The sequence below is a fragment of the Artibeus jamaicensis genome, unplaced genomic scaffold, assembly GCF_021234435.1.
Source record: "Artibeus jamaicensis isolate MK-2021 breed Jamaican fruit bat unplaced genomic scaffold, CSHL_Jam_final contig_473, whole genome shotgun sequence".
Taxonomy (NCBI): domain Eukaryota; kingdom Metazoa; phylum Chordata; class Mammalia; order Chiroptera; family Phyllostomidae; genus Artibeus; species Artibeus jamaicensis.
The window spans coordinates 1,355,504-1,382,595 of NW_026521851.1; the positions used below are offsets into that span (position 1 = coordinate 1,355,504).

Here is a 27,092-nt window from a genome sequence, read left to right on the forward strand (position 1 = left end):
CGGCTCCCCGGGCCAGCTAACAGGAACACGGCGGGCAGGCCCTAGGAGGTGGGGAAACGGAACTGCCAGGATAAACAGGCAGCCGGGGGCAGTCCAGCAGGACCTGGACAGGTGGAGGATACCCACGCTGCGTGACTCGTTAGTCCACTGGGACGTTAGTTTATGTGACCACAAGGCCATTCGGTGCAGTACTGCTTGTAATGGTGAGAAAACAGACCCCACCTAAATGCCCACTCCCGAGAGAATGGCTGAACTGGTGTGTTCACACAGCGGAGCGCGCAGTTTAAACTGTGACCTGGTCTCGCATGTGAAGGGGAAAGGCGTTGAGAACACTGAGTGAGAAAAACGTGCGGCTAATTGACACACGCGGTATGACAGCACAGATGTCCTGACAAAATGTTCTCGGCAAAGCACGACTTGGAAGACACAGGCGTGTGCACTACAGTGGACAGCAGGGCAGGAAGGACGGGGAGGACAGTGGCCCCCTCTGCAGGGAAGGGTGGGTGCGGGTGGGCACAATGGGAAGGGTGCGGCTGCAGTTGTACCTGTACAGCTCGCTTTCTTTGAAAAAGCAACTATGACAAAGGGTAAGCACTGCTCATTCTGAGCAATAGGTACATGGCCATTTCTTATAGCAATCCCTATTTTTGGTGTATTTATAACATTTCATAATAAAAGTGGCTACTGAAGTGCTGAAAAAATACCACCTCACAAGTTAACAGATCACCGGCCACATGTGTGCAGGGACTGTCTTCAGATCCCGCGGATACAATTAAAGCAGCACTAAGGCGGGATTTTATCAAATGTTTCAAATTAAGAGAAAATTTCTGGGAAAAAAACAGGGGGAGTTAACTGAGGGGTGGGGAAAGGAAGGTAAATAGTGCTGCACTTTGTAACTGCGCACAGCGAGACGGAGGAAGAGCCTGAAGACCTGCGCATTTGATCTCCGTCTCCGCAGCTCCGTGGGCCCGGAGCAAGTACAAGTCCCCGGGCCTGGGCCTCAGTTGTTCCGCCCCCGCACGGGGGGCTGGTTCTCGGGAGTGCTTGCGGAAAGGCACCTCTGAAGCCTTTCTGATACTGCAGGTCTGGGGTGGGACCCAGCAATCCGCATTTAAAAAACAAACAAAACAACCTTGATTTTAGATAGAGGAAGGGTGAGGGAAACACCGACTTGTTGTTCCACTTATTTACGCACTCACTGACTGCTTCTAGTATGTGCCCCGACTGGAGATCGAACCCCCAACCTTGATGTACTGGGAAGACACTCTAATCAACTAGCTAGGTGGCCAGGGCCCATCTGCATTTTTAACATGTGCCTCTCTGTACCTCTGACTACCTCTTAAGAAACACAAGCCTAAATAACCCTGGGGTCTTTTCAACTCTTCTGTGCTACTGCAACATCCTCTCGCCTTCATCCAGAAGTAAGGGTAAGTACATACACTATGACACTTACAGTGAAAGTGTCATTAGACTGCAGTTAGAGAAAATGGTGACAGGATGAGAGAGGAAATGAAATACAGGCCTTTTTCGATGGACGAATCACACCTTCTGTTCTACACTGCATCTGCCTGGAAGCTGTGAGGATGAAGTAATGCACTGGTGTGTGTTTCAATCCTGGTGATCTGTCTAGGTGTTGTTTAAAAGATGCCTGTGGTGGTTCACAGCCTCTCAGAGTCTGGGGTGTCAGAGAGACCCATCTAAAGAGCCTGTTTAAACACAGACACCAGAGCCCAGCCCTGAAGATTTTCCCTCTGCCACTCACGGTGGGGCCGATGCCCCACAGCCGTGGCCGTTGCCGTGAGATTCTACTGAACGGCCCTTTGATCCTCAGACTAAACAAAACCTTCTACCCTGACTTCCACATATATTCAATACATGAGAAGATAATCAATTCATATTAATTCCTTTACCTTAAAACCTGAATTATTTCACTCTTGTTTTGAAAAGCATTTTCCTGAGGCCCCTACATGACTAATAAATGAGTTCAGCAACGTTACAGCATACAAAGTGATATATAAAAATCAACTGCATACATTACCAATGAACAATCTGGAAATATAATTTTTAAAAATGCCACTTACAACAGCATCAAAAATGAGCATTTAAGAATAAACTTAACAAAAGAAGTACACGACTTGTACTCTGAAAATCACAAAGCATAACTGAAAGAACTGAATAAGATCCAGATAAATGGAAAGACACCCCATGTTCGTGGATCAGATAAATGTTACGATGTCAACGCTCCCCAAAATGATGTATCTACACACTGAATACAACTCCTTTCAAAGTCCCAGCTGGCTTTTTTGCAGAAGTTGACAAGCGGATCCTAAAATTCATATGGAAATGCAAGGGACCCAGAATAGCCTAGACACTCTGGAAAAAGCACCGGGCTGGAGGACCCCCACTTCCTGATTTCAAGTATCACTACACAGCAACATAACCGAGACCGTGGTTGTGGGGTACAGACAGACACAGAGGTCAACAGAACAGGGCATCTAGAAGTGAATCTGTGGATTTAAGGTCTGTGAGCAGGTGCATGGAGGTCAGGGCTGGAGGGGAGGCAGAGCAAGGCTGATGGCCAACGGGCCGGGTGCCGGGTTCTTCCCGCAGTGCTGCAGGTGGCCTGGGGTCAGTGCAGCTGCGTGCAGAACTCAGTACACTAACCGCACTGAATTAACGCTTTACGAAGATCAATTGTGTGGTTGTGAATGATACACTAATAAAGCTATTTTTTAATGACAAAAAATTGATCACCCTTTATGCTCAAGTACAGAGTAAGACTAGGTACATGAGATTCATTACGCTTTTCAACTTTCAACCAGTCAACTTACCCTGAATAGTATAAATAAAACCACCTGCAACTCCCTCCACACCTTCCATGAATTCATGAGGCAATGCACCCTCCGCAGCCTGAAAGAAACAAGGTTGCCGGTGCTGGGTGTTTCATCTCTCTCTCTCTCTCTCTCTCTCTCTCACACACACACACACACACACACACACACACACACACTCTTACACTTGAAACCGACAGGCAGAATTGATAACGGCGAAATCCACCCACGCTGTGAGCACGCTAGGCCTGTGCCATTCGGGGACACCAGTTACAAATCACTCAGCAGGGGTGTGCAGTGGTCCACACAGTGGTCAGAAGCCCAACTTACACAATCAGATATTCTTGAGCTTGCTACCTTAACAGCACAAAATCCAATTTTATTTTGCACTGTAACCTAACCACTCAAAAAAGATAATTTTTCATTCCTTGGAGACTGAACACCCCTGTGAGTCTGCACGCACCCAGGCAGTCTGGAGCCAGGTCACTGCACAGAGCAGAGGGCCTCTCCACACAGCCACTGACACTGGTGAGGTGCGCAGAGAATCGGACACCGGCAGCTGCAGTCCCGCTGCCGCTCAGCGTGGAGGCTGTCACTACGAGGGATTCACACGATGCCCTTGCTCAGAGCGAGGTGACACCGCTGTGTGTGGCGCAGCCGCAGCACACCCCCCACGGGGACCGAGGGGCCTCCAGCCGCTGCAGCGTGCTCACAGCGCCTCTTCCGCACACTCGCCTTTCGGGGGCGGTTCTGCCACCTCGGCGCCTGGCTCACACGTGGTGTGCAGTGTGTGTTTTCTGGACAGGGAGCCACGTGCCATAGGGCATGCACCCCAAAGCTGGGAACTAATCCACATGAATGAGGTTAATATTTAATGGAAATGTACTGATTTGTGAACTGAAGCACAAGTGCTTTTCTAATCATTGCATCAGAGCATCAAGGGGAACAAAAGACTGTGTACCACAAACACCACCCAACTGGAGTTCTTCCTTTTAAGTTTGTCTCTGCCTCCTACCCCCTACCCCCTGCTGTTTAATGAATTTTTATTAAAGCATGAATATTATAATCCAAATTACATTTTCTTGCTCAGGTATCGATACTGTTACACATGTTCCTTATCATTCTATATTCGTTTATTCTGAGAAATTTACCTGTCAAGCTGTTTTGAATTTGAAGCAAATGTGAATATATGAAAACTACGAGACAGAAATTCCAGCAATATAAATGAAAGGGAAAACTCACTCTCATTCCAACACTTTCATCTATAGTATTTTTAAACAATGTGTCCCGGGCCTGAAGCAGCTCTGGCCACCGGCACAGGCCCCGAGCTGTGCAGGGCACAGGAAGGACAGCTCCGCTCTGCCCGCCGAGCCCCGAGCCCCTGCCGAGTTTCTCTGCGGCACTGTCACGGGCCTCCTGCGCCAAGGCGAGAACGGACATTCTGGACCACGTCAGGCAGGCCAGTGTTCCTGATGTTAAATACTATCAATAAATAAAATGTTGCTTTTCCTCAAATGCTGTGATCTTAAGGCAAAACTATACAGGTGGGGCAAAAGTAAGTTTACAGTTGTTCATATGGAAAATAATACAATAAGTAATACAAGAATTCTGTATTTCACGTACTCACAACTGTAAACCTACTTTTGCCCACCCTGTATGTACAAATAGTCGAGTTACAAAGTCACAGAACATTTGGGATTTAATCTTTACTACGGTGACAACACACGAGACTACTCCATACTGTCTGGGCTGTGTAAAAACACTGAAAAACACTTCTGTATGCTGAAGTACACCACACCACCTTAAAACAAAACGAGAGTGACTTACTGTGAGGACCCTGAGAACTCCCCCTCCGTCATTTACGGTCACCGTGTGGAGGTTCCTTGACACGAGGCCCTGGGGGTCCTGGCTCTCCCACACGATTGTGCCTTCAAAGCTCTTTCGAGAAAGATGAAAACTGAGTCATTTCATTATTGCTGTCACTTTGGTCTTAAGCAAATTTTAAAAGCAACACATTTTTTCTAAAGACACATGGGTTAAAATTTTTATCCCATAACTAACGCACCACCGTTAACATTTTGGTGCATATCCTTGAGTCTAGTCTTTAGAATACACATCTAAGAAACAAAAAGCGTATACAGACAACTCTGCACGCGCTGTTTGCTATTTCCCCCTAAGTCAAAGCACTTCCTCAAACTACCGCAGTGGTCACAACCCTTCTTTTTCATCTGTGTTTCAAACAATGGGTGCTTCCAAGGGTCTACTAAAATCACGTGAGCCACGTATTGGTATTAAGGTTTATTTTCTCCCAATAATTTATTTAAAATAAATTTGCAGAAGTCACCCTGGCTGGTCTAGCTCAGTGGATTGAGCGCGGGCCTGTGAACCAAAAGATTGTGGTTCGATTCCCAGTCAGGGCACATGCCTGGGTTGCAGGCCAGTTCCCAGCAGGGGATGCACCAGAAGCAACCACACATTGATGTTTCTCTCCCTCTCTCCTTCCCTTCCCTTCTAAAGATAAATAAATAAAATTTAAAAATAATAAATAAATAAATTTGCAGAAGTGAAATTACTGGGATAAGAAACAGATGTGGTCTTTTACATGATTTCTGGTATACTGTGTCAAACTGCTTTTCAAAAGCAGATTATATTAATTTAAAGGGTCATTACCAATTTATGAAAATGCCAGTTGCATTGTACTCTCCCCAGTATGGGGTATCAGTAAAAGAAAAGAACTTTATGCTGACTTGTTACATTAAAGAAGTGATTGCCCATTTAACTGTGTTCCTTTGGAGCTCCAACCATGTTTGCGAATTACAGTCTTTTCTGGGCACTGCTTTGTCCCGCTTCTCTGCCATTTAGCTACTGAATTTTATATGTCCCTTATTAATCTGTGTGAGCTTTTAACAATCTTTAGCATATGTTTTACATGCTAAAAATATTCTTCAGAATTATGTGCCATTTAGTTTTTTTTTTTAATTCAAAGTTCCATAGTTTTAACTTGTTTAATCCAACAAGCTTTTCCTTTGTGATTATTACTATTAAATTCTGAGTGTAGGAAGTTACGTTCCCCTCCCACAAGGGTTGATACACATTTAAATTCTGTCTTCTGATTTCCTGTGGCTCCCATTTGCAGGACCTGCCCCCGGCAGGCTCTTCGGCTCTGCTCAGGTGAACTCCCACCCGTCCTGAGGGAGGCTCCCGCACACAGGCAACGGAGGCAGCCAGTGCCCAGTGTCCCTCCAGCACACCAACCTTTCTTTTTGTTAAAATACAGTTTATTGATTATGCTGTTACAGTTGTCCCAAATGTCCCCCCCTTGCCACCCTCTGTACTCGGCACCTCCCTTCCCTCCGCAACGCCCCCCCTCGTCCATGTCCATTGTTTGTGCGTATAAGTTCTTTGGCTTCTCCATTTCCTACACTATTCTTGACATCACCCTATTTCGTACCTACCAGTTATGCTTCTTAATTCCTCTACCTCTCCCCCCATTCTCCTCTTTCCCCCTCCCTGCCAATAACCCTCCAAGGGACCTCCATTTCTGTGATTCTGTTCCTGTTCTGCTGATTTGCTTAGTTTCTTTTTAGATTCAGTTGTTGATAGTTGTGAATTTGTTGCTTTTTCTTTTTCTTAAACAAGCCCCTTTTTAACATTCCATATAATGATGGCCTGGTGATGATGAAGTCCTTTAGCTTTACCTCATCTGGGAAGCACTTTATCTGCCCTTCCATTCTAAATAATAGCTTTGCTGTGTAGAGTAATCTAGATTGTAGGTTCTTGCTTTTCACTACTTTGAATACATCTTGATAGCCCATTCTTGCCTGCAAAGTTTCTTTTGGTATGTAGGTGCCTGACATACCAAATCAGCTAACAGTCTCATGGGAACTCCTTTGTAGGTAACTCTACTTTTCAGATTCTCTCTTTATCTTTAACCTTTAGCATTTTACTTACAATGTGTCTTGGTGTGGTCCTCTTTGGGTCCAACTTGTTTGGGACCCTCTGTGCTTCGTGGACTTGTATGTCTATTTCCTTTGCCAAATTAGGGAAGTTCTTCATTATTTTTTCCAGTAAGTTTTCAATTTCTTGCTGTTCCTCTTCTTCTGGCATCCCTATTATTTGGATGTTGGTACATTTGGAGATGTCCCAGAGGCTCCTTATGCTATCCTTTTTTTCCTTCTTTTTTTTTTTTTTAAGATTTTATTTATTTATCTTTAGAGGGGAAGGGAAGGAGAGATGGAAAGAAATATCAGTGTACGGTTGCCTCTCGTGCATCCCCTGCTGGGAACTGGCCTGCAACCCAGGCATGTGCCCTGACTGGGAATTGAACCGCAATACTCTGGTTTGCAGGCCCATGCTCAATCCACTGAGCTACACCAGCCAGGGCCTTTTTTTTTTAAATTCTTTTTTCTTCTTGCTCTTCTGGTTGAATGCTTATTTCTTCCTTTAGTTCCAAATCGTTGATTTGAATCCCAGCTTCCTCCCCTCCACTGATGGTTCCCTTTAGATGTTTCTTTATTTCACTTACTGTAGCCTTCATTTCTTCCATTATGTTGTTGCCATACTCAATAAGTTCTTTGAGCATCCTGATCACCAGTGTGAACTCTGCATCTGATAGGTTGATTATCTGTTCTGTTTAGTTCTTTTTCTGCAGTTTTGTTCTGTTCTTCCACTTGGGCTATATTTCTTTGTCTCCTCAATTTGGCAGCCTCTCTGTGTCTATTTCTGTGTATTAGGTAGAGCTGCTTTGACTAACTGTTTTAGTAGCATGGCCTATTATAGAAAAGGCACCTGTAACTTGTGTGGGGCAGAGCCTTAGATAATCACCAGGGTGGTTCTGTATCGGGGGAGGGCTTGAAGAGGGAACAGTGCTGTTGCCTGGTCTGGAGGTGTACCTGGCACTTTCCACATTTCCAGTCACTTCACCCACTCCCTGGATGTGACTGGCTCCCTTCCAGATGCTGCCCTGGTGGTAAGTCCCAGAGTGGGTGGGTCTGCGTACCTTTTAAGTCCCTGTGGGTCCTTTAAGCCAAATCTCCTGAAAATTGACAGTTTCTTCTGCAACCCCAACTGCCACTGTTTTTTACAGCTAGAAGTTATGGGGATTTATCTTCCCAGTACTGGAACCCTGGGCTGTGGGGTCTAGCCTGAGGCTAGGATTGCTTACTTCCAAAGTATCCTTCCTAATTTTTATCCACCTCATGTGAACATGGGACCGTCTGTTCCACCACTGCATCTCTGTGCCACGCCGCGTCTCTCTGCTCTTCTCTGCCTGTCTCCATGTCTCCGCCCCTCTAACCCATGTGGATGAATGTGGCTTCTTCAACTCACTGATGTCAGACTTCCACACAGCTCAATTTTCTGATGGCTCTGGGTGTTGTTTTGTGTACCCACAAAAGGTACGCAAACCCACCCACTCTGGGACTTACCATCTAGTCATAGTTCTTCTTATGGTTGCCCAAGGAGGCGAAGCATATCTACCTATGGCTAAATCTTGACCAAAAGTCCTGTATCGTGTTCTAGATCCCACTTCGCACTGTTTCCTGTTTACTTTTTTTAAAATATATTTTACTGATTATGCTATTACAGTTGTCCCATTCCCACCCTCACTCCCCTCCATCCTGCACACCCCCTCCCACCCACATTCCCTGCCTTTAGTTCATGTCCATGTGTTGTAAGTTCTTTAGCTTCTACATTTCCCATACTATTCTTGCCCTCCCCCAATCTATTTTCTACCTACCGTCTATGCTACTTATTTTCTGTACCTTCTCCCCCCTTCTCCTCCTCCCACTCCCCTGTTGCTAACCCTCCATGTGATCTCCATTTCTGTGGTTCTGTTCCTGTTCTAGTTGTTTGCTTAGTTTGCATTTGTTTTAGTTAGGTGTGGTTGTTAATAACGGTGAGTTTGCTGTCCTTTCACTGTTCTTACTTTTTATCTTCTTTTGCTTAGATAAGTCCCTTTAACATTTCATGTAATAAGGGCTTGGTGATGATGAACTCCTTGAATTTGATCTTATCTGAGAAGCACTTTATCTGTCCTTCCATTCTAAATGAAAGCTTTGCTGGATAGAGCAACCTTGGCTGTAGGTCTTTGGATTTCATGACTTGGAATACTTCTTTCCAGCCCCTTCTTGCCCATAAGGTCTCTTTTGAGAAACCCACTGACAGTCTGATGAAAACTCCTTTGTAGGTGACTGTCCCCTTATCTCTTGCTGCTTCTAGGATTCTCTCCATTTTAATCTTGGCTAATGTAATTATGATATGTCTTGGTATGGTTCCTATCTAGGTCCACCTTCTTTGGGACTCTCTGAGCTTCCTGGACTTCCTAGAAGTCTATTTCCTTTACCAGATTGGGAAAGTTCTCCTTTATTATTTGTTCAAGTAAGTTTTCCACTTGTTGCTTTTCCCCTTCCCCTTCTGGTACCCCTATAATTTGGATGTTGGAATGTTTCAAGATGTCCTAGAGGTTCCTAAGCCTCTCCTCATTTTTTTGAATTCTTGTTTCTTCATTCTTTTCTGTTTGGTTGTTTCTTTCTTCCTTGTGGTTCACTCCATTGATTTGAGTCCCAGATTGGTTTCCATCACTATTGGTTCCCTGTACATTTTCCTTCATTTCATTTAGTGTAGCCTTCATTTCTTCATCTAATTTGCAACCAAAATCAACCAGTTCTGTGAGCATCCTGATCACCAGTGCTTTGAACTGTGCATAAGACAGGTTGGCTCTCTCTTGGTCGCTTAGATGTATTGGCTCTGGGACATTAATCTGTTCTTCCATTTGAGCCATTTTTTTTTTCATCTATTCGCACCTGTTATGTATGAGGGGCAGAGCCTTAGGTGTTCACCAGGGCAGGACAACCCAGCCTCTGGGTTGTGATGTGGGGGCAGGGTCAGAGAGGGAACAACGGAGCTTGCTCCACTCTCTCTTGGATTTCAGTCCCTTCTGCCACTTCCCACAAGCAAATTGGGCCCTTCTGGTGCTGGTTCCTGGGTGGGTGGGCTTGTGTACATTCTAGGACTCTGTAGATCTCTCCAACGAACTCTCCTGTGAGGCTGGGAGTTTCTCCTGGCACCTCAACTCCCACAAATGTTTTCAATTGGTGCTTTTAGACTATACTTCCCAATGCTTGGGGCCCTGGGTTGCGTGGTCTCCCACTGCCCATTTTTGCCTGGTTTATTTGGCCACAAATGTGTGGCTGCGGTCAGCCAGCCACTCTGCGCACCGCACTGGGTCTGCTCACTACCACCCCACGCCCGGGGTCTGCTGGCCACCACCTGCATGCCAGGTTTGACACTGCTTTTTCCTGTTGCGACCTCTCTCCGCTGGCTGCCAACCTCACCCCTCTTACAGGTCTGGATGAATGGTTGTCAGACTTCTGTACAGTTCAATTTTCTGTCAGTTCTGGTTGTTTTTTGGTTTCTAAATTTTTGTTGTCCTTAAATTTGGTTGTGCAAGGAGGCATAGTGTGTCTACCTACGCCTCGATCTTGGCCGGAAGTTCCTGTTTACCTTTCTGTTGTCACATCAACCACTCCCACTGGACAGCAGGGACTTTGGACACCACATCCCCAGCACCCAGAGTGGCCTGACTTACAAGCAGCACACAAAATAAATGTGCGAATAAGTGAACAGCAGAAATTCCTATTTCACTAAGAAAAATGTGTACTTAACGTTGAATTAAAAATTAAGGATTAATTCTGGTGTAGGGCATGAGATAAAAAGATACAGTTTTAATGGTCTAAAAATTTCATGTAGTAAAATTAAGAGATAAATACTTTACAGTAATGTCTCATTTAGTAAGCATTATGAGGACAAAACACAAAATCGAATTTGTCCAATAAGTGAGACCAGTGAGTTACAAGCTTTTTTTAAGCGATAAAACTTCTTTACTAAAACAGATTAAAGCAGTGAAGGAGTCAGTGTTCCTCGGGCAGCCTGTCACTTTATAATCAGCTAATGCGCCTTAACCGTCATTGTCTGGAACACACCTGATGCACCTTGTGAAGTCCTAGGGCTCCTCGGGGCAGATCCTGTGGACACGCCTTGTCTCACCCTTTCCTAACCTTTAAAATTGAAAAGTGATGCCACCCCACAGGGCTGAGGATGAACAATACAGCACCGTTTCTCTGCTCAGCAACACGCAGCTTTACCACCACCAGAGGGAACCCAGAATCACTTACATTGTGCACCTGAAACACTTATGTCAATTGTAGCTCAATAAAAAAGGAAAAAACTGCCCTCTGAGTTGAACTAATTATATCCATAGATTGAAGAAAATAATGTTCCTAGTAACTAGGAAGAGCTCTAAGATTGAAGCTTAATTAGTAAGATCAATAGCTTACGCAATGCATCGCCACTGGCCACTACGGGAAATGTTGGCACTGTGGCTATGAGCAATGGGAGAAAGACCCAGTAACTGGAAGACGCAGAGCATTCGGGTCACTGCCTCCTGGTCCAAATAAGCAGAAACACCCTCCCTGTAGTAAAACTCAAGGCCCAAACAAGCACGGTTCAAACTCCGATTTCAGGCGCCTGACATAGCAACAAGGATGCCCCTAGACTGGGGCCGTGAACTTTTAAACCACTCTCATACAATTATTTTCTTCCCCTTTTGGTTCATGGCACACATTAATTACTAAAATTCTGTGGCTCACCAAAAAATGTATTTTTTGCTGATCTGACAAAAATCATCAGGTATTGTATGTTTCAAACCTTCTTGTGGCACACGGGTCAAAATCTGCTGCTCCGATAAGCTAACACCCATTAAGGATAGATGAACTGCCATTCCGATTTATACGCTGATCTGGGAATTCAGATAACATCATTCAGTAAGAACCTGATCATCTCTGAGGGAACTAACTCAAGGCCAGTGTCCAGACCTGAGAGCTAAGTGCTCGGCCCTTGGCCAGGTGGGGCCGCTTTGGGTTCACCAAGTCTTTCCCCACAATGACCACAACTTCTTGCCCTTGGTATACTTCACTTCCTTCTAAAACTTCACTAGTCACAGTTTGGAAGGACTGATAACAAAGATGTTCAGGAGAAAGAAATGACAGAATCTGGTGAGTGCTCAGACACGAGAGTTGAGGATAAACCCCACGATTCTGGTTTGGGTGCCTAAGGAAAAGGAGGTCTGTTATCCACGACCAAAACCCAGGAGACGAGAATGGTGCGACGGAGACAACAGCACCATCAGGACACCCACGGACATTCAGGGAGAGAAGCTCGGTGGGCAGCTGACGAGTGTGGGGCGTTCATGATAGAAATCTGGGCTGTACATTTAACAGCCCTGTTCGTAAACAGGTGGTAATAAATGAAACCGCCTAAAAAGAATGAGTAAGAGAAAAGGCTGGGTGAAAGAGGTATTCAAACCCTAATAATTAATATTTAAGAGGAAAGCAAAAAAGGGGGTAACAAAGTACATCAGAAAGAAAAACTGAGCTGGATGTGGCTGAACCAAGAGGATGAACATTGTATAAGTCAAGAGAAAACTGACCGACCAGGAGGACAGAGGTAAGTGACTGCCATTTCAAATGAACCAGACCAAATAAAAATGCTTTGCCTTGAAACAACAAATCTGGAAAATGTGGTGTCAAACAAGGAAACCTCTGCCCTGTCCACTCCACTGAAAGTTGGTGCTCGACCCGATTTTCCCAGGGGCTCCTGCTGCACGGGGTCAGGACGCACCAACGGGCTGCCTGCACCACGTCCTCGCCCGCACCCACCCGCCCTGCACGTGACCCTGGTTTACTCACTGGACCCCCACGCCCTCGCAGTTGTTGTTCCCAGGAAGGGAGCAGCTCCCTCCCCTCCCCCCCACGCCTGCTCCTGCTCCATGTCGTCACCAGTGTGTTCCTGTGCTCCCGGGTCCACTTTCTACTCTCTGATGCAAAGGAGCCACAACGCTAGGAGTCTCTGAAGACGCCAAAGAACTTGTTTATGGCGTGTCCCTGCTAAGAGCGTAAGACGAAAGTAAAAGTCAGGAAGAACAGCTTGGTACAGGTTGGAAAAATGAGACCTCGTGGATCATCTCACACATCACGGTGGTTGTGAGCAAACTATCTGCGACCTCTTTCACACGGCGTTAATTCTTTTGTGTCCTATTTCTTATTTGTCATCTGAACCAACAAAATAGCTTGAACACACAGTAGTTTTGTGTCTGTAACTGTTAACATTTCTGGTGGATTGAAGAAATGACTACACCTAAAAAATTCTGACTTTGATTAAAAAAAAAAAAGTGCGTAAGTACCCACAATAGTAATGATACTGTCTCTAGTGAGTCAGGTGAATGAAAATAGTCTTTTTTATTGAAATTAGTTCCAGGTTTCAACCGCACTGCTGAGAAAGATAGGAAATTAGAGAAATAAATATTTTAAGAGAAACACACAGCAGTCTCCATTTAAAACTGTGGCCCGCCCACTGAGATTTATGCTTCAGTGAATCACATGATGAGAACACCACAAGAGGTTTGCTTACTTGACAGGCTACCCTGCTGACGTGCGATTCCGGCAGACGGGAGGGGGGAGGGCCTACGGAGCACGGCCTCTCGCTCCTCCTCAAGCGCAGTCAAGCTCTGCCTCCTCCTGTCATTCTCTGCTGATGACAGGCAGGCACACCGCTCTGCTCTGCCAGTGTTCCGTGCTAATGAGCCTCATTGGGCTCCATGCAGCAGAAATGTAAATTAAACATGGTTTCAACAAAAATCGGATTGTGTGTAAAAGAACATTTAATTTTTTAAAACGTATTTTTCTTTTAAATAAAATATGTATTTATCATGGAACACTTAGAGAGCAATACACAAAAAGAAGAAAATGAAAACCATGCACAATCTTGCCCCCAACTCCAGTATAGCCACCATTAAATAACTGCGAGTGTTGAAAAAGAAAACACGTTACTCAGAAGTAATCAAAAATGAAAAGTTGGTTTAGCTGAAAAGCGTAAAGTAAGGATCCCAAGGCATTAAAGACCGCCTGGATTCACCGACTGTCACCCCGTGTTCACGTCTGCTTTATCCGTGTCTGTACACACACATACTTGTCTGCTGTGCTATCCTGTAAGTCACATGCAGGTACTGTGACATGTCACATTTAAATACTCCAGCATGTACTTCCTAGGAACAAGAACACTGTAAGGGAAAGTAAGTTTTTGTGGATCTACCAAAATTGGAGTAATTCTTTTTCTAGAAGAATGGAAGAGATGGTAAAACTGTGACTAGCCTAGAGTACTAAAGCTTATCTTCTTCCTCTTTGTCCCGATCGTGACTCCTCCCTTTGACAGTTCCCCAAGCTCCGCACCATCAATGTGTGGGGCCGTCCCGTGCACTGCGGGTGTTTGGCACTGGCCTGGCCTGCACCCTCCACATGCCAGCACAGCTCCACACGCAGCTGCAACAACCGAGTGTGTCTCCAGACACCATTAAATGTCCACCAGGGGGCGTGCGCCCCAGCTGGGGAAACACTGCTCCTGAAACACGACCAGGATGCCCCCAATCCAGATGAGCGCAGCAGAAATAAGGGCAGCACACACGCGTGTCCTGAATGCTTACCACGGGGTGACACGTTCTACATGTTCTATGTGCATCAAACCGCCCAGTCCTGAGAACAGCCCTCTGACCTGGGTCAGTCGGCACCTCTGTCTACAGAGGAGGCAGACACAGTGAGTGACGTGGGGTGCACAGGACCCAGACACTGAGCAGCGGAGCAGGAGTTCAATGGCACCCACAGGCGCCGCTCTCCACTGTGCCCTCACAGACTTACTCCCAGAGCATCCTTTTCCCTTTCCTACTCACACCAAGCCTCTAAGTCTTTCGTGAGACTCGACCTCACAGCAGGCTGCAGGCTGCTCTGTATAGCCCCTACCACCACACCGGTGCTCCCACTGTCCTGGGAACAATGCCATGCGCCTTTGGGAGCTGTGCAGAGTCTGAGCTGCTGTAGGTTCTGTCCCTGCTCATTCTGAGTAGAGAGAAAGGACTCTTACAGACACACAACTTGCTTCAATCCTGAAGAGGCTTCCCAAGTAGTAATGTAGGAAATGCTCACGACGGTGCCTGACACAGAGTAGGGTAAGTGGAATGTCCAAGTTTACTCTTCTCCCCACTGGGTGCTTTCAGGACAGGAGCTTCACACTGTCTCCTCACACAGCCCAGTGCTCGGCACACACCAAGTTCTCCATAGGTATTTTCTGAGCAAATGAATAAACAAAGCAAAGAACTGCTCCCTTCAAACCTGATGTCAAGCACTTGGTCAATATACTTATAGCTGATCGCTATTCTTAATTATAAGAGAAGTTTTTGATGGTCCACACCTCCCTTCACAAGAAAAAGAGTTCACTTCACATGCGCAATTTACAAAGGACACAGGAAAACAGGCATTACCACATAATACTGACACATCCAAACTCACACAAATGGCGTGCCCTCCAGAAAGAAACAAAAGGCCTTCGAAATGTGTATAAAATTGAACCAACAGTTCATCCTACAATGACCAGCTATGTATACAAAAGAGAGGTCTGAGCATGTTCTCTGATCTTTTTTAATAACACTGAGAATGAAGGTGTGTTTTAGTTTAGTTTTAGTGTGAAATGTGTTTAAGCGGAAGTTTTATGTAGGTGGAATAGAGGAGAACTCTGACAGAATTAGCCTGTGTAGTGTCAGCTACTTGTACTCGACTCCAAAGACCCCGGGCGCATCACAGAGAGTGTGAGTCTGCTGTCGCATAAAGGTGAACGGTCCCGTAAGATTGTGGTAGGAGACCGGTTCCTGCTTGGCCAGCTTCCACACCTGAACTCAGTTTTGATGTCGCAGGATGAGCTCTAGCTGACCTAATGTGACTTGCAGGGGTTTCTGAGGAAAACAGCCCCCACCGTGTCTCCAAAGCCCAAGATGAGGAACGCACTCAGACTGGACTGAAAGAGCCTGAAAGACGGAGGCCGACGGACGAACCCTGCGTGCGTGCCCAGCGGTGTAGCGCTCTGCGACTGCACTGCGGCCTGACTGTGGGGCTGACAGGGCACCTGCAGGCGAGGCGGCCCCCAGCACACGCCACTTCAGACTGGATGTGGAGGGACCAGAGGCGAGTTACGTTTTCAGACATCTACAACTTGGAGTAGGTCCATTTCTCTGGGAAATGTGGCCCCGTGCTTTGCCATTATCTTGTCTGCTCTGCCCCAGCCCTGATTCTTTTTTTTAAAGTTTTATTTACTGATTTTGAGAGAGAAAGGAAGGGGGAGAGAGAGGAACATCAATTTGTTGTTCTACTTATTTATGCATTCATTAGCTGACTCCCGTATATGCTCCGACTAGGGATCGAACCTGCAACTTCCGGTGTAGCTCTAACCAACGGGGCCACCTGGCAAGGGCTGCCCCGATTCTTTAGATGAGTAAACTATCGCATTTACTCACTTGGTCTCACTGCCTGGTCTTTCTGTGAATGATCCATACCTATTACTATCCTCTGTCACTAACACAGCCATACAGCCCTCTATTCCACTCACTAACCATGGTAATGTAACAGGCAATGCTTTGCAGAGTGCTTTGAAAACCTGGGGGGATGATAAGCTCCCTGGAGGTAGGAATGCAGAGCAAGGCCTTCTAGTCCATCCCAGTTGGTGGCCTCATCTGCCTACCACCCTGGAGAACTGCCCTGAACAACAAAAGATCAAATGCCGGCCCCTGAGCACAGCCCCGGGTGCACGAAGGCCTGCTGGGTACTCCGTTTCCACGCCACCCCGTCCGTACCTCTGGTAGGATGAACTGCTCCACAGGCTTGTACCACAGCCTATTCACCTGCACACCGCAGCTTGGAGGACTAAAGCGAGCGATGAAGAGGGCCTCCTGCAGGTGGGGGGAAACAAGAAGAAATAGTTCATGTTGGACGCCGCAGACTCAGCAAGTCTTCAAATACCTTCAGTCTCACTGGCCCCACTGTGGTTACTAACATTGGTCTATCATGGTTCAGGTGTCACTTGGGTTTTCTAGTATAATTGTGGTTTAAATAAAGATATTTCAAATAACCAAAATTGTCAAGTTCTAAAACACAACAAATAATCCATATAATCTTAAAAAACATCTAGAAATGAGGAGCATTAGGGGATGTGTGAGCTATTGTTAAATTAAGCCAACTTATTAGGTTTAACCCCAAAGGGTTAAGAATGACAGAAATAACACAGATTTCTACATGGAATGAAGATACTCAGGAATCGCCTTCAAAAAGAACCTTAAAAGGAAAACAAAAGCGCAAACAAAAAGGGAATATAAAAGAGCACTGCTTCTCGAGTCTGCTGTTTTCTTAGGCCCCTCCCAGTTTGTTTTAGGCAAGCTCACTTGCCTCTTACGCCTATTCCTACACGCCGATCTGCCACAGGGGAGCACCCATTACAGCTATCCAGTCTGCGTGGAAGTTCACAGTCAAGGGGGTGTCAAGTGGATTATGTGTATTTCTTTCATTAACAGTTCTTGGCAATGTGCTAGAGACACTTTTTGCACTGTGGTTCCCTGTGAATCCATTAGCATCCACTTTCAACTAGTCCTTCTTTGAGGACCTTTGGCCAATTTCTCCTTGGCTAAAAATATGGCTACTGTAAGTTAAATCAATACGGTCAACATATTTTAAGTCTGAACCAAACAATTGGATGATAAACATTATGAGTAGTTAGAAAACATACTGCATGTATTAAAACAGTTAAGTGTATGAAAAACACTCAAGATAAATCCTAATTTCTAGATAAGCATATCAGTGAAATTCAGAGTATTGCTATTTCAGTTACCTACATGAATTTCAGTATCAGTGAAACTTTTAACCACAGTAATAGACAAACTGCTATACTTTAACAGCTTAAAAAATTTCTTCTCACTGGAATCATAATGGCTGCAATCACGAGGAGTTATTCTCTCTTATATTTACGTCATTAAGCACATTTGCAAACTAAGCAGAAATAGGACAAATAGCAAAAGAGAAATTTAATCTTAAAATTGATTTGTATAGTTATTGGTGACTAATATTGTATCTGTTAGTAACAATTAACATTAGCAATAATATAAAAAGTTTTTAAAATGCCTAAAAAACCCTGAACAGAGTTCTGCTCCCAGTGACATCAGACCAGTTCTACAGATAACAACGCTGAACTCGGGACGAGAGATTTCAAAATTAACCCGCGGGCCCTGGAATGTGAAACAAAGCCGCAGAAACTAGAGGACAGTCAATCCTGGGCAGCAGAGAAAGGCAGTGGGTATGAGCCCCCCACTTTTTATGGTGATTTGTCTAAAGGTACATCTGGAGAGGCAACTAGAAATTTGAACTAAAAACCACCAGTCTTTCTGGCTGCAAAATCAGAGAAAAAAGTAGAGGCAAACAGTCCTGGCTGGTGTAGCTCAGTAAGTTGATTGCTAGCCTGCGAACACAAAGGTTTAATTTCCAGTCAGAGCACATGCCTGGTTTGGTGGCCAGGTCCCCGGTGGGGGGGCTTGTGAGAGGCAACAAATCAATATACTGGTATCTCTTACACGTCAATGTTTCTGTCCCTCTCTTTCTCCCTCCCTTACCCTCTCTCTAAAAAAGTAAATAAAATCTTTTTTAAAATTGGGGCAAACATATCAGCAAAAAAGTGAGAAGAACCATCCCAGAAAGAAAAGGGTCACAGAGAGCAAGTCTGAAATTCTCCATATAAATTCTGCCCAAATCTGTGGCTGACTCATGAAATACAAATTCAAAACAGCACTCAAGCAGCCCATATTAGTCCAAAAACATGAACAGAGATTTCAGCTGTGGTCCATTGCAAGGGAGACCGTTTAGAGTCTGCATCCAGCTAATTTAATTGCCTGCTAAAATAATACTCCCCTAAAAATCAATACTTTTTAAGGACTACAGTAGGGTCCAGAGATCCTACAATGAATTATTCACAATATCTAGGATACGATCCAAAGTTACTCAATATAAAAGGGAAAAAATGTCATCCATATTCCAAGAGCAAAGATGATAATAAATAGAGACCCTAAGATGACTTCAATATCAGAACAAGTAGCCAGAATTTTAAAGCCATTATTGTAACTAAGGTCAAGGCTACAGGAAAAAACATGCTCAAAATGAATGAACACAGGAAGTTTTAGAGAAATAAAAACTACAAAAAAGTATTAAATGGAAATTCTAGAACTTAAAAAAAACAATATGTAAAATTAAAAATTCAGCCCTGACTGGGTAGTCGAGTGGACTGGGTGTCATCCTGAAAACCAAAAGGTATAATAGGTTTGATTCCTGACCAGGGCACACGCCTGGGTTGTGGGCCGGGTCCCTGCTTGGGAGGGTGTGAGAGGCAACCAACCAGTGTTCCTCTCCCTCTCTCCATCCCTTCCCCTCTCTCTAAAAATAAATAAATAAAATCTTTAAAAAAATTCATTGGTTAAGCTTAATAGATTTGAGATGATAGAATAGTAGTGAATCTGATAACAGAAATTACAAAACCTGAAAAACAGAGAATGAAACACTGAAGAACAGTTTTGTGACTGGCGGGACACCACCAAAAGGTCAACACACATGAAACTGGAATCCCAGAATGAGCGAAGAGAATGGGGCTAGGAAAGTTTTTTAAAGAAATAATGGCTGAAAGTTTCCCGGATTTGGTGAAAGGCATAAATGTACACATTGAAGAAGTGTGGCATACCCTGAGCAGAATAAAGAAAAACCATACCAAGGTACAACATAACCAAATTGCTTACAACTAAATATAAAGAGAAAATCTTATCAGTGGCCAGGAAAACCAGAGCAAAACACCGCATGGCATATACCACCCAGAAAAACACCACGGAGGACGGCTGACTTCTCAGCTCAAAACAACGGAGGCCAGAAAACACTGGAGTGACATCTTAAATCTATAAAAGGCAAAAAACTCAACCCAGGAATTTTTATATCCAGATGGTATTGCACAAGAATGAAGAGGGGGGCAGGAAAGAAATGCAAAATTAAAGGAAAAAAACACTTTCAGAAAGATGAAAACTAAGTGAATTCCTTCCAGTACACACGCTCTATAAGAGGCTAAAGGCTGTCCTTGGGCTGAGGGAGCCGATATAAGATGGAAACATGGATAGATATTCAGAAAGGAATAAAATGGTAAAATGTGGGCAAATATAAACGACCATTTTTGGTCTATATTACTTTAATATACATTTAGCTATTTAAAGCAAAAATTTTAACACTGTATTATGGGATTTATAGTATACACAGATGTACCGCACATAACAACCAGAGCGAAGATGATGGGGGGTGGTAAATGGAATTACATAGTTGCCAGGTTCTTACAGTTTACACAAGGGCTACAGCATTAACCTTAAGAAGACTGGAAATTTCAGGATTTATATTCTAATCCTTGTGGTAACCATACACACAAACAGTAATAGGGCAAAGAACTTTAGCTAAAAGGAAACAAAGCTATTAGATGGAATCTAAAAAACATTCAATTCATCCAAAAGAAGGCTGGAAAAGAGGAACAGAGAAACAAAAAAATGCGCAACATACAGAAAATAGCAGAACGAAAAGCTGAAATCCAAACACTTTCATTATAGGATTAAACACGAACAGAATAAACCCCCCACAAGAAAAGCAGAGGTTCTCAGATGGAATAAACAGGAAGACCCACGACATGCTGCCCGCAGAAACACGTCTGCCAGCAGTCCATAGAAAGAATACAGCAGGGCCGAGAGGGGCAGCAGGTTGGTTAACGATCCCAAGTCAACAAACATGATTCATCACAATAACCGAACAATGGAGAAAATCCTGGAAGCCTTCCAGGTATCCATCCACAGGAGAAGGGGTAAACACCGCACACTGCTGAAATACAACTGAGCGATTGAAAGGGAAAAGAAAAATTCACCGCAACAACACGGATGGGTCTCAAACATTACGCGGAGTGAAAGAAGCCTTATGTGGAGCGTACTCATGACACGATTTTATTTGCGTATGAAGTCCCACAACAGGCAAACGCTGGTCTGTGGTTTCAAAGAAGAGAGAACAGGGGCAGCCTCTAGTGAATGGGGTGGGGTGACAGAAGTTTGTGTCATACAGATTCCTGTGGTTTAAAAATGTGACTGAATGCACATCTCACTGTATCTAAAATTTTAAAAACCACAAACACTAAAGTCTAGTTCATGATATGCAGGCTGCAGTGTTTAGGGTCGAAGTGCACTGATACCTGTAAGTTACTCTGACTTACATTTTTAGAAAAGGTCAGACTGATGAATGACTATGTATAAAACAAAAGCTCACTACTGCAGAATATAGCTGATGGACATATGGGTGTTTACTGTACAATTCTTTCTAAGAGAATTTCTATAGGATTTCTATAGGCGGAAACCCAGGAACAGGTCTTTTCAAACACCATTTCTTCCTACACTCCTTCAGATGTGCTCTGTGAGCAAATGGGATTCCCCGACTCTCAGGAGCCGTGACCCAGTGGTTTTCAACTTTCCTTCCCTCTACAACTAACTTTATTACATAAAGGATCCACAGCAGCTGTCAGCCTTGCATTCTCGTGACGACTTTTCGGGTTGCAGGAGAGACAATAGTCCTTATACTTAACATTCCCACACTTTCTATGTCCATTTTCAACTTTTGGAATCCCTTAGATATGAAGGAATTTTAGGTTGGAAACGTCTCTCCATTTCTTTTTTTTTTTAATCCTTACCCAAGGACATTTTTTCTCCCCTCATTGTGAAACATCAATGCGAGACAGAAGCATTAATTGGCTGCCTCCCATATGTGCCCAGACTGGGGACTGAACCTGCATTCTAGCTATGTGCCCTGGCCAGGACACATGTGCTTTGACATATACTATTTGACAATACTATTAATCAAAACTTTTACACATCCAGAGTGTCATGATTACTGTTCATAATGACCTTGAGGTATTTAAATAAAGCTGACTGCCAACTGAATCATCAAAATGATGTTAGGCATTACATATATGGAAGGCCTTTTGGTTACAAGATGATGCTCCAACCAACTGACCCACACCAGCCAGAGCTTGTTTTCTAGAAGAACACGTTTATTCATTGGTATTCTCTTCTTGAACCAGCATTCTCATACAGGGTGTGGCAAAAGTAGGTATATAGTTGTTCATATGGAAAATACACTAATTGACAAATAATGCAGAACACACTCTGTGTTCTGTGTACTCACAACTGTACACCTCCTTTTGTTCCACCTTATCTGTTACACTACAAGGTGCCTGGTTGGAAGGGAAGAAAGGTGGAGTCTCCCAGCTATGATACGCCACGAGGAAAAAGCTGGTGTTTCTGAAAAAGAAAAACTGGGAAACCCTTGTACAAAGCAGTGCATACCTCCTGTTCTGCCTGATAAAGCTTGACAGTGATGTTCCTTTGGAAACCCGCATCGCTGGCATCATAAAACACCCCGAGACTGGTAATAACAATTGGGTGGAGAACTCGAAAGCTCACGCTGACAACTCGGTCCTCAGAGAGCCCCGATGAAGTGTCCTCAGAAAAACCGAATGCCTCGATTTCCTGATTCAAAACTAAGAAAGTAATAAATAAAAAGGAGATTTATATAATCAAATAATATAAAGTAATGAAGTCAACCTGACAGGAAAATCTAGATTATTATTTGTTATGTAATTCTTTCCTAAATGGCAATAATTTTTTAAATGCTTTAGAAATATGGTTACTTTTAGGAAAAAAACAAATTTATTCTGAAATTTAAGAACAAAGTGTTTAGCTATATCTAAATAAAATATTTAATTTATCTAATTATCAGAGCTATTTTAATAGATTTTTGCATACATATGTGTACATACGTATCTATAAACACCACTGGAAAATATTAAATTCAAAGGTATCAACTAGGAAAGGTTGGCTACATGAAATATTAAAAAATAATACTGATTACAGTCATAAATAATGAATAAATTGTCTTGCTCTGCAAAGTCCAAAAAACCTATTTCTTGGGCAATTTAAAGTATTTGTAATATCAGGCAATTATTACAGAGAAAAAAGGAACTGAGATAAGTTCAAATAACACTGAAAACCTCTGGCCATACAACACTAATGAAACAGAAGCACATCAAACACAGTGCACATTATTTACAAATAGGTTATTGTCAGTCAATATACTCGGTACTAATAAGGATTGCATTTTCTCATTTTCAGATAAATAAAAATTGTTTTCTTCCCACCCCCCATGGATCATTTGGATTCCTTCCTTAGAATTCCTAGAGTGCTAGTTTACACTTAGTAGATGCTCAATAAAATGTGACAGAGTGGAACCGATGGCTCCTACCCAGTTACACACAAACAGGAGGGGATGGGGGAAGATGCAGAATTTGTCCAGGGCTGGGCAAGCACTGGCCAGAGTTTGGACTCTAAATATACTGAAGGGCAATGAGAGCTTTTCTCTTTAATATAGCCAGTGCATAAAAGATATCTCAAGTAGAAGCACATGTATTATAGGAAATAGGTTAAGTGCATTATAACATAAATACATATTTTTCTACCTAAAACAATGTACCTTAAAATTCAAGTTACCTGGACACAGGAAACCCTGCTGCTTTGACAATACTATTAATCAAAACTTCTACACATCCAGAGTATCATGATTACTGTCCATAATGACCTTGAGGTACTGAAAGAAAACTAACTACCATCTGAATCATCAAAATGATGTTAAGTATTTCATTAATGGAAATTTTCCATTAATGAAAATCTCCGCTCTTTTACTATTAAAAATAGTAATGTACTTTAATGAAAGTGGTTAATTTAAAAGTGAGGTTTTCTAAAATTTGGTTTGGTTTTGGAGTTCAAATATAATTTGTTCGAGGCTACTATTACACCACCAGTCACACAGCCTTCTGTCAGCTTCGTGACCCTTTGGGACTCCAGTGAAACTTAAAGGACATTCTCCCCAGAAAAACACAATTATGTACACAGTTTTGCATACAAAGTCATCTAAATTCAGATACCCCATGTAAGAAACCTCTGCTGTACAATACAGACCTGAAAATATGGCCCATTTCATTTAACAAACTGAATTAAGCCCAACTTTATAAAAAGGTAAGTTCTTTATAATAACAATATTTAAGTACCTAATATCTAGGAACGTGTCTAAATGCAGGGTGAGGTAAAAGCAGGTTTACAGTTGTTAGTATGGAAAATAATGTAATAACATTTTTTAAACTGATCTTAGAGAGAGAGAGAGAAAGGGAGGGAGGGAGGGGGAGAGAGAAAGAAACATTGACTTGTTGTTCCACTTATTCATGGCGTTCAGTGGTTGATTCTTATATGTGCCCTGACCAGGATTGAACCTGCAACCTTGGCGTATTGGGAAAACACTCTAACTGAGCTAGCCAACCGGGGCGACAATAATAGATGATACAAGAATGAACTCTGTATTTCATGCACTCACATGAAATGTAAACCTGCTTTTGCCCCACCCTGCATTTTACATGCATCAAACTTATTTCATCCGTGCGTCGATCCCCGAGGTAAGTACTCATCCTCAGTTGAGACAATGAAACTAAGGCACAGAGGGGCAAATAACCCCCCTCCTACCAACTACATAAGCCCGCAGAAAAAAAGGACTAATCTCCTTTGGCTCTTTTGCCACACGAGGGGCCCCTTGCCACCACTTTTTTGGCCACCTGGTCTCTGGCCACCCTTCCTTTTGCTTTTCCATTAGAACTTAGCACTAAAAAACGTTGCTCATAGGACAGCAGGCTTGCTGAACTATATAATTCTTTACTGCATTGGCGAGAAGAACTGAGTTTCTCCCGTGACCGAACCACACCTGAACGTAATGGGAAACGCTAGTCAACCAAGAGAGGCAGTTACAGATTTACCCACTTCCTAAAATGGGTTCCCTAGTAACACACAGAACCCCCTTAGCACCGCCTTTCTTCATTCCCATCAGAACTTGCACAAGTTTTTAACTGTAAGAAATAAAAAAGTACAGTTGTGTTTTTAATTTTTTACTTTGCTTCTTTTGTAGAAGCTTAGGCAATAATTCCACGAGAGAGTGGATTCACAACATTCACTGAGGCCATTGTAAATCAACAGGCTGGTGGAATCAGCAGGCTTCTAGAAGTTCAAAATTCAGTAACTGAGGATTTATCTCTATATGAGAAATTTCCAGATATGCTCAAATCACTGAAAAAATAATCCCTTCTGGACCCTGAAATTACATATATCTATAAAGAATTTTCACAGACATCCAGAGTGATCAGTCAAGCTGTTAAAATGATGAAGGATAAATTCTGAGGGAAGCTCCATGTTCATCTGCTAAAAACAGACACCATACTATTCAGTTCAGCACTCTTTTCTCCAACATGAAACCTGCAGACGGTGGTCACAGGCCGGGGGGAGGAGACTCACCTGGGTTCGTGATGTTGAGCAGTCTGCAGGAGTACGGGTCTTCCCGGTCCTCCACAGGCACGTCACAGCCACGAGCACCTATTATGAACTTCACGAGCACACTGAGAGAGGTGCGGCATTAACAGCGGTTACTGATCCACCCGATACCTGCACGTTTTCTCACGCCCACTTCAGAGCTTTTACTTTAAGACACAGTACTTACTAGCATTAATTCTAACCTCACTCTTCTATTCTTGCAAAAAGAGGGAATGAGCAAATTCAAAGCTGCTAACCACCAAGTGACTTACGCGTGAGCCCTCCGTTGCAGTCCTGCATGTAGCAAATGTGAACGCGTTTAGCCTGGCTGCCAGCAAACGCTTACACCACTAAGAAGCAAACTACAGGAAAGTCAACATCTCCTGACCACAGCTGAAAACCTGTCTCTCTCTGCAGTCTTCTCTACTTGCTGTCTTCGATTTCAGAAGTTGTTCCTTTTGCTCAAGATGAGTCTTCCTCCCCGAGAGGCTGTCCTCTCCTCCCCTGGACCTCAACCTCACCAGTTCCCTGGAACCCATGGCTCCTTCCCTGCACTTTATGAAAATTGTGAAGTACTGACATCAATTTCTATTTACTTACTGTCCTTCCTTGTCCCCACCCATTCCTTTACAGTGAAATGCTACAAAGGAATTAACTAAACTTGCAGCCTCTAGTTCCTCATTCCCTACTCATTTCATAAAACAGAAATTTTAGCTTCAATATACACCATTTCCTCTGAGACATCTACCACCAGCATAGCCACTGACCTGCTACTAAACCAGCAGACCCTGGCTCCGCAGTGCTCAGCCTCCTTACGATGCTGTTTTCCCTTCTTTATGGGGCCTGCTCAGGTGGCACCACTGGTTCTTCTCCCAGCTGGTCCATTAAGAGTAGACAGGACCCCAGGGCTTTACTCTGAAATCACTTTTCACTTGTTCTCTGTGGACAGTATTAATTCCCAAGGCTTTGACTAGCCTGGATATGATCCTTGAGTCAGCACCTCTCATTCGGGCCCATCGTCTAAGGAAAAAACCCATCAGCTCATTGGTCGTCTTCACCTAGATGGTCCACAGAGAGCTGCGTGCTAGAGCCTGCTCCTACTGGCCTGTGAGAGCAAACTGCTGAATTTTCAAGAATTCTGCGAGCTGGTGATTTATTTATTTATTTATTTATTTATTTATTTATTTATTTATTGAGTTGGTTATTAGGCACAGCCTTTATTAAAAGTTAAATTACATAAACTTGCAATACATTATTAATAACAAAGGAAACAAATATTCAAATCGATCATGTCTTAATCATTTTGCTATTATCTCTGCTCTTGAAGTTATTTATGCCCATGAGACCCGTATGGAGGAAATATTATAGCAGCATGCTCCTGACTATCTTCCCAAACTCTGTTCAGAGATGTGCATTGGATGCTTGACACTGGCCATGTGGGAATGTTCACACCTGGGAAACCAGCAAATGCCACTGAACAGGGTTCGATTTATTGTTTCGTTGACTGTCTAGATTTAAAGTGATAGAGGAGATGTTAGTAATGCAGATTAAACTCAAAATGCAATGTGACTGCCGCTGTTCCGTTGTGAACAGTACGAAACACTGAGGAACTACTCTGCTGATTCAGCAGTGTCGTCACTCACTTCATGGACTACGAGTAAAGCTGTCACTTTAGTCTTACTTTTCAATGGAAACATTTGTGTCGGAACTACACTCCTGTCAGCTGCAACCATAAGCTGGTTACAGACACAAAAGCCTAGCAGGCAATAAAAGCTTCTATGAGAATCATAGAAGTTGGCCATGTGGACTTCACAGTAGAGAGCACTGTACGCGTGTTCTGTCCATTATGTGCTGCACATTCCGTGTACCGACAAAGCTGGTAATAA

The 27,092-nt window shown here is 43.6% G+C and overlaps 1 protein-coding gene across 4 annotated transcripts in view; it reads right to left on the reverse strand.

Moving 5' to 3' along the window:
• Positions 1–27,092, reverse strand: part of B3GALNT2 (beta-1,3-N-acetylgalactosaminyltransferase 2) — a 54,701-nt gene that overhangs the window by 6,283 nt on the left and 21,326 nt on the right. For all 4 annotated transcript variants that reach the window (XM_037138499.2, XM_037138501.2, XM_037138498.2 and 1 more), the window contains 5 exons: positions 25,192–25,292; positions 22,150–22,343; positions 16,561–16,656; positions 4,659–4,769; positions 2,832–2,910 (listed from right to left, as the gene is read on the reverse strand). In XM_037138499.2, coding sequence (XP_036994394.2) covers positions 2,832–2,910; positions 4,659–4,769; positions 16,561–16,656; positions 22,150–22,343; positions 25,192–25,292 — 581 coding nt within the window. The remainder of the gene's footprint in view (positions 1–2,831; positions 2,911–4,658; positions 4,770–16,560; positions 16,657–22,149; positions 22,344–25,191; positions 25,293–27,092) is intronic.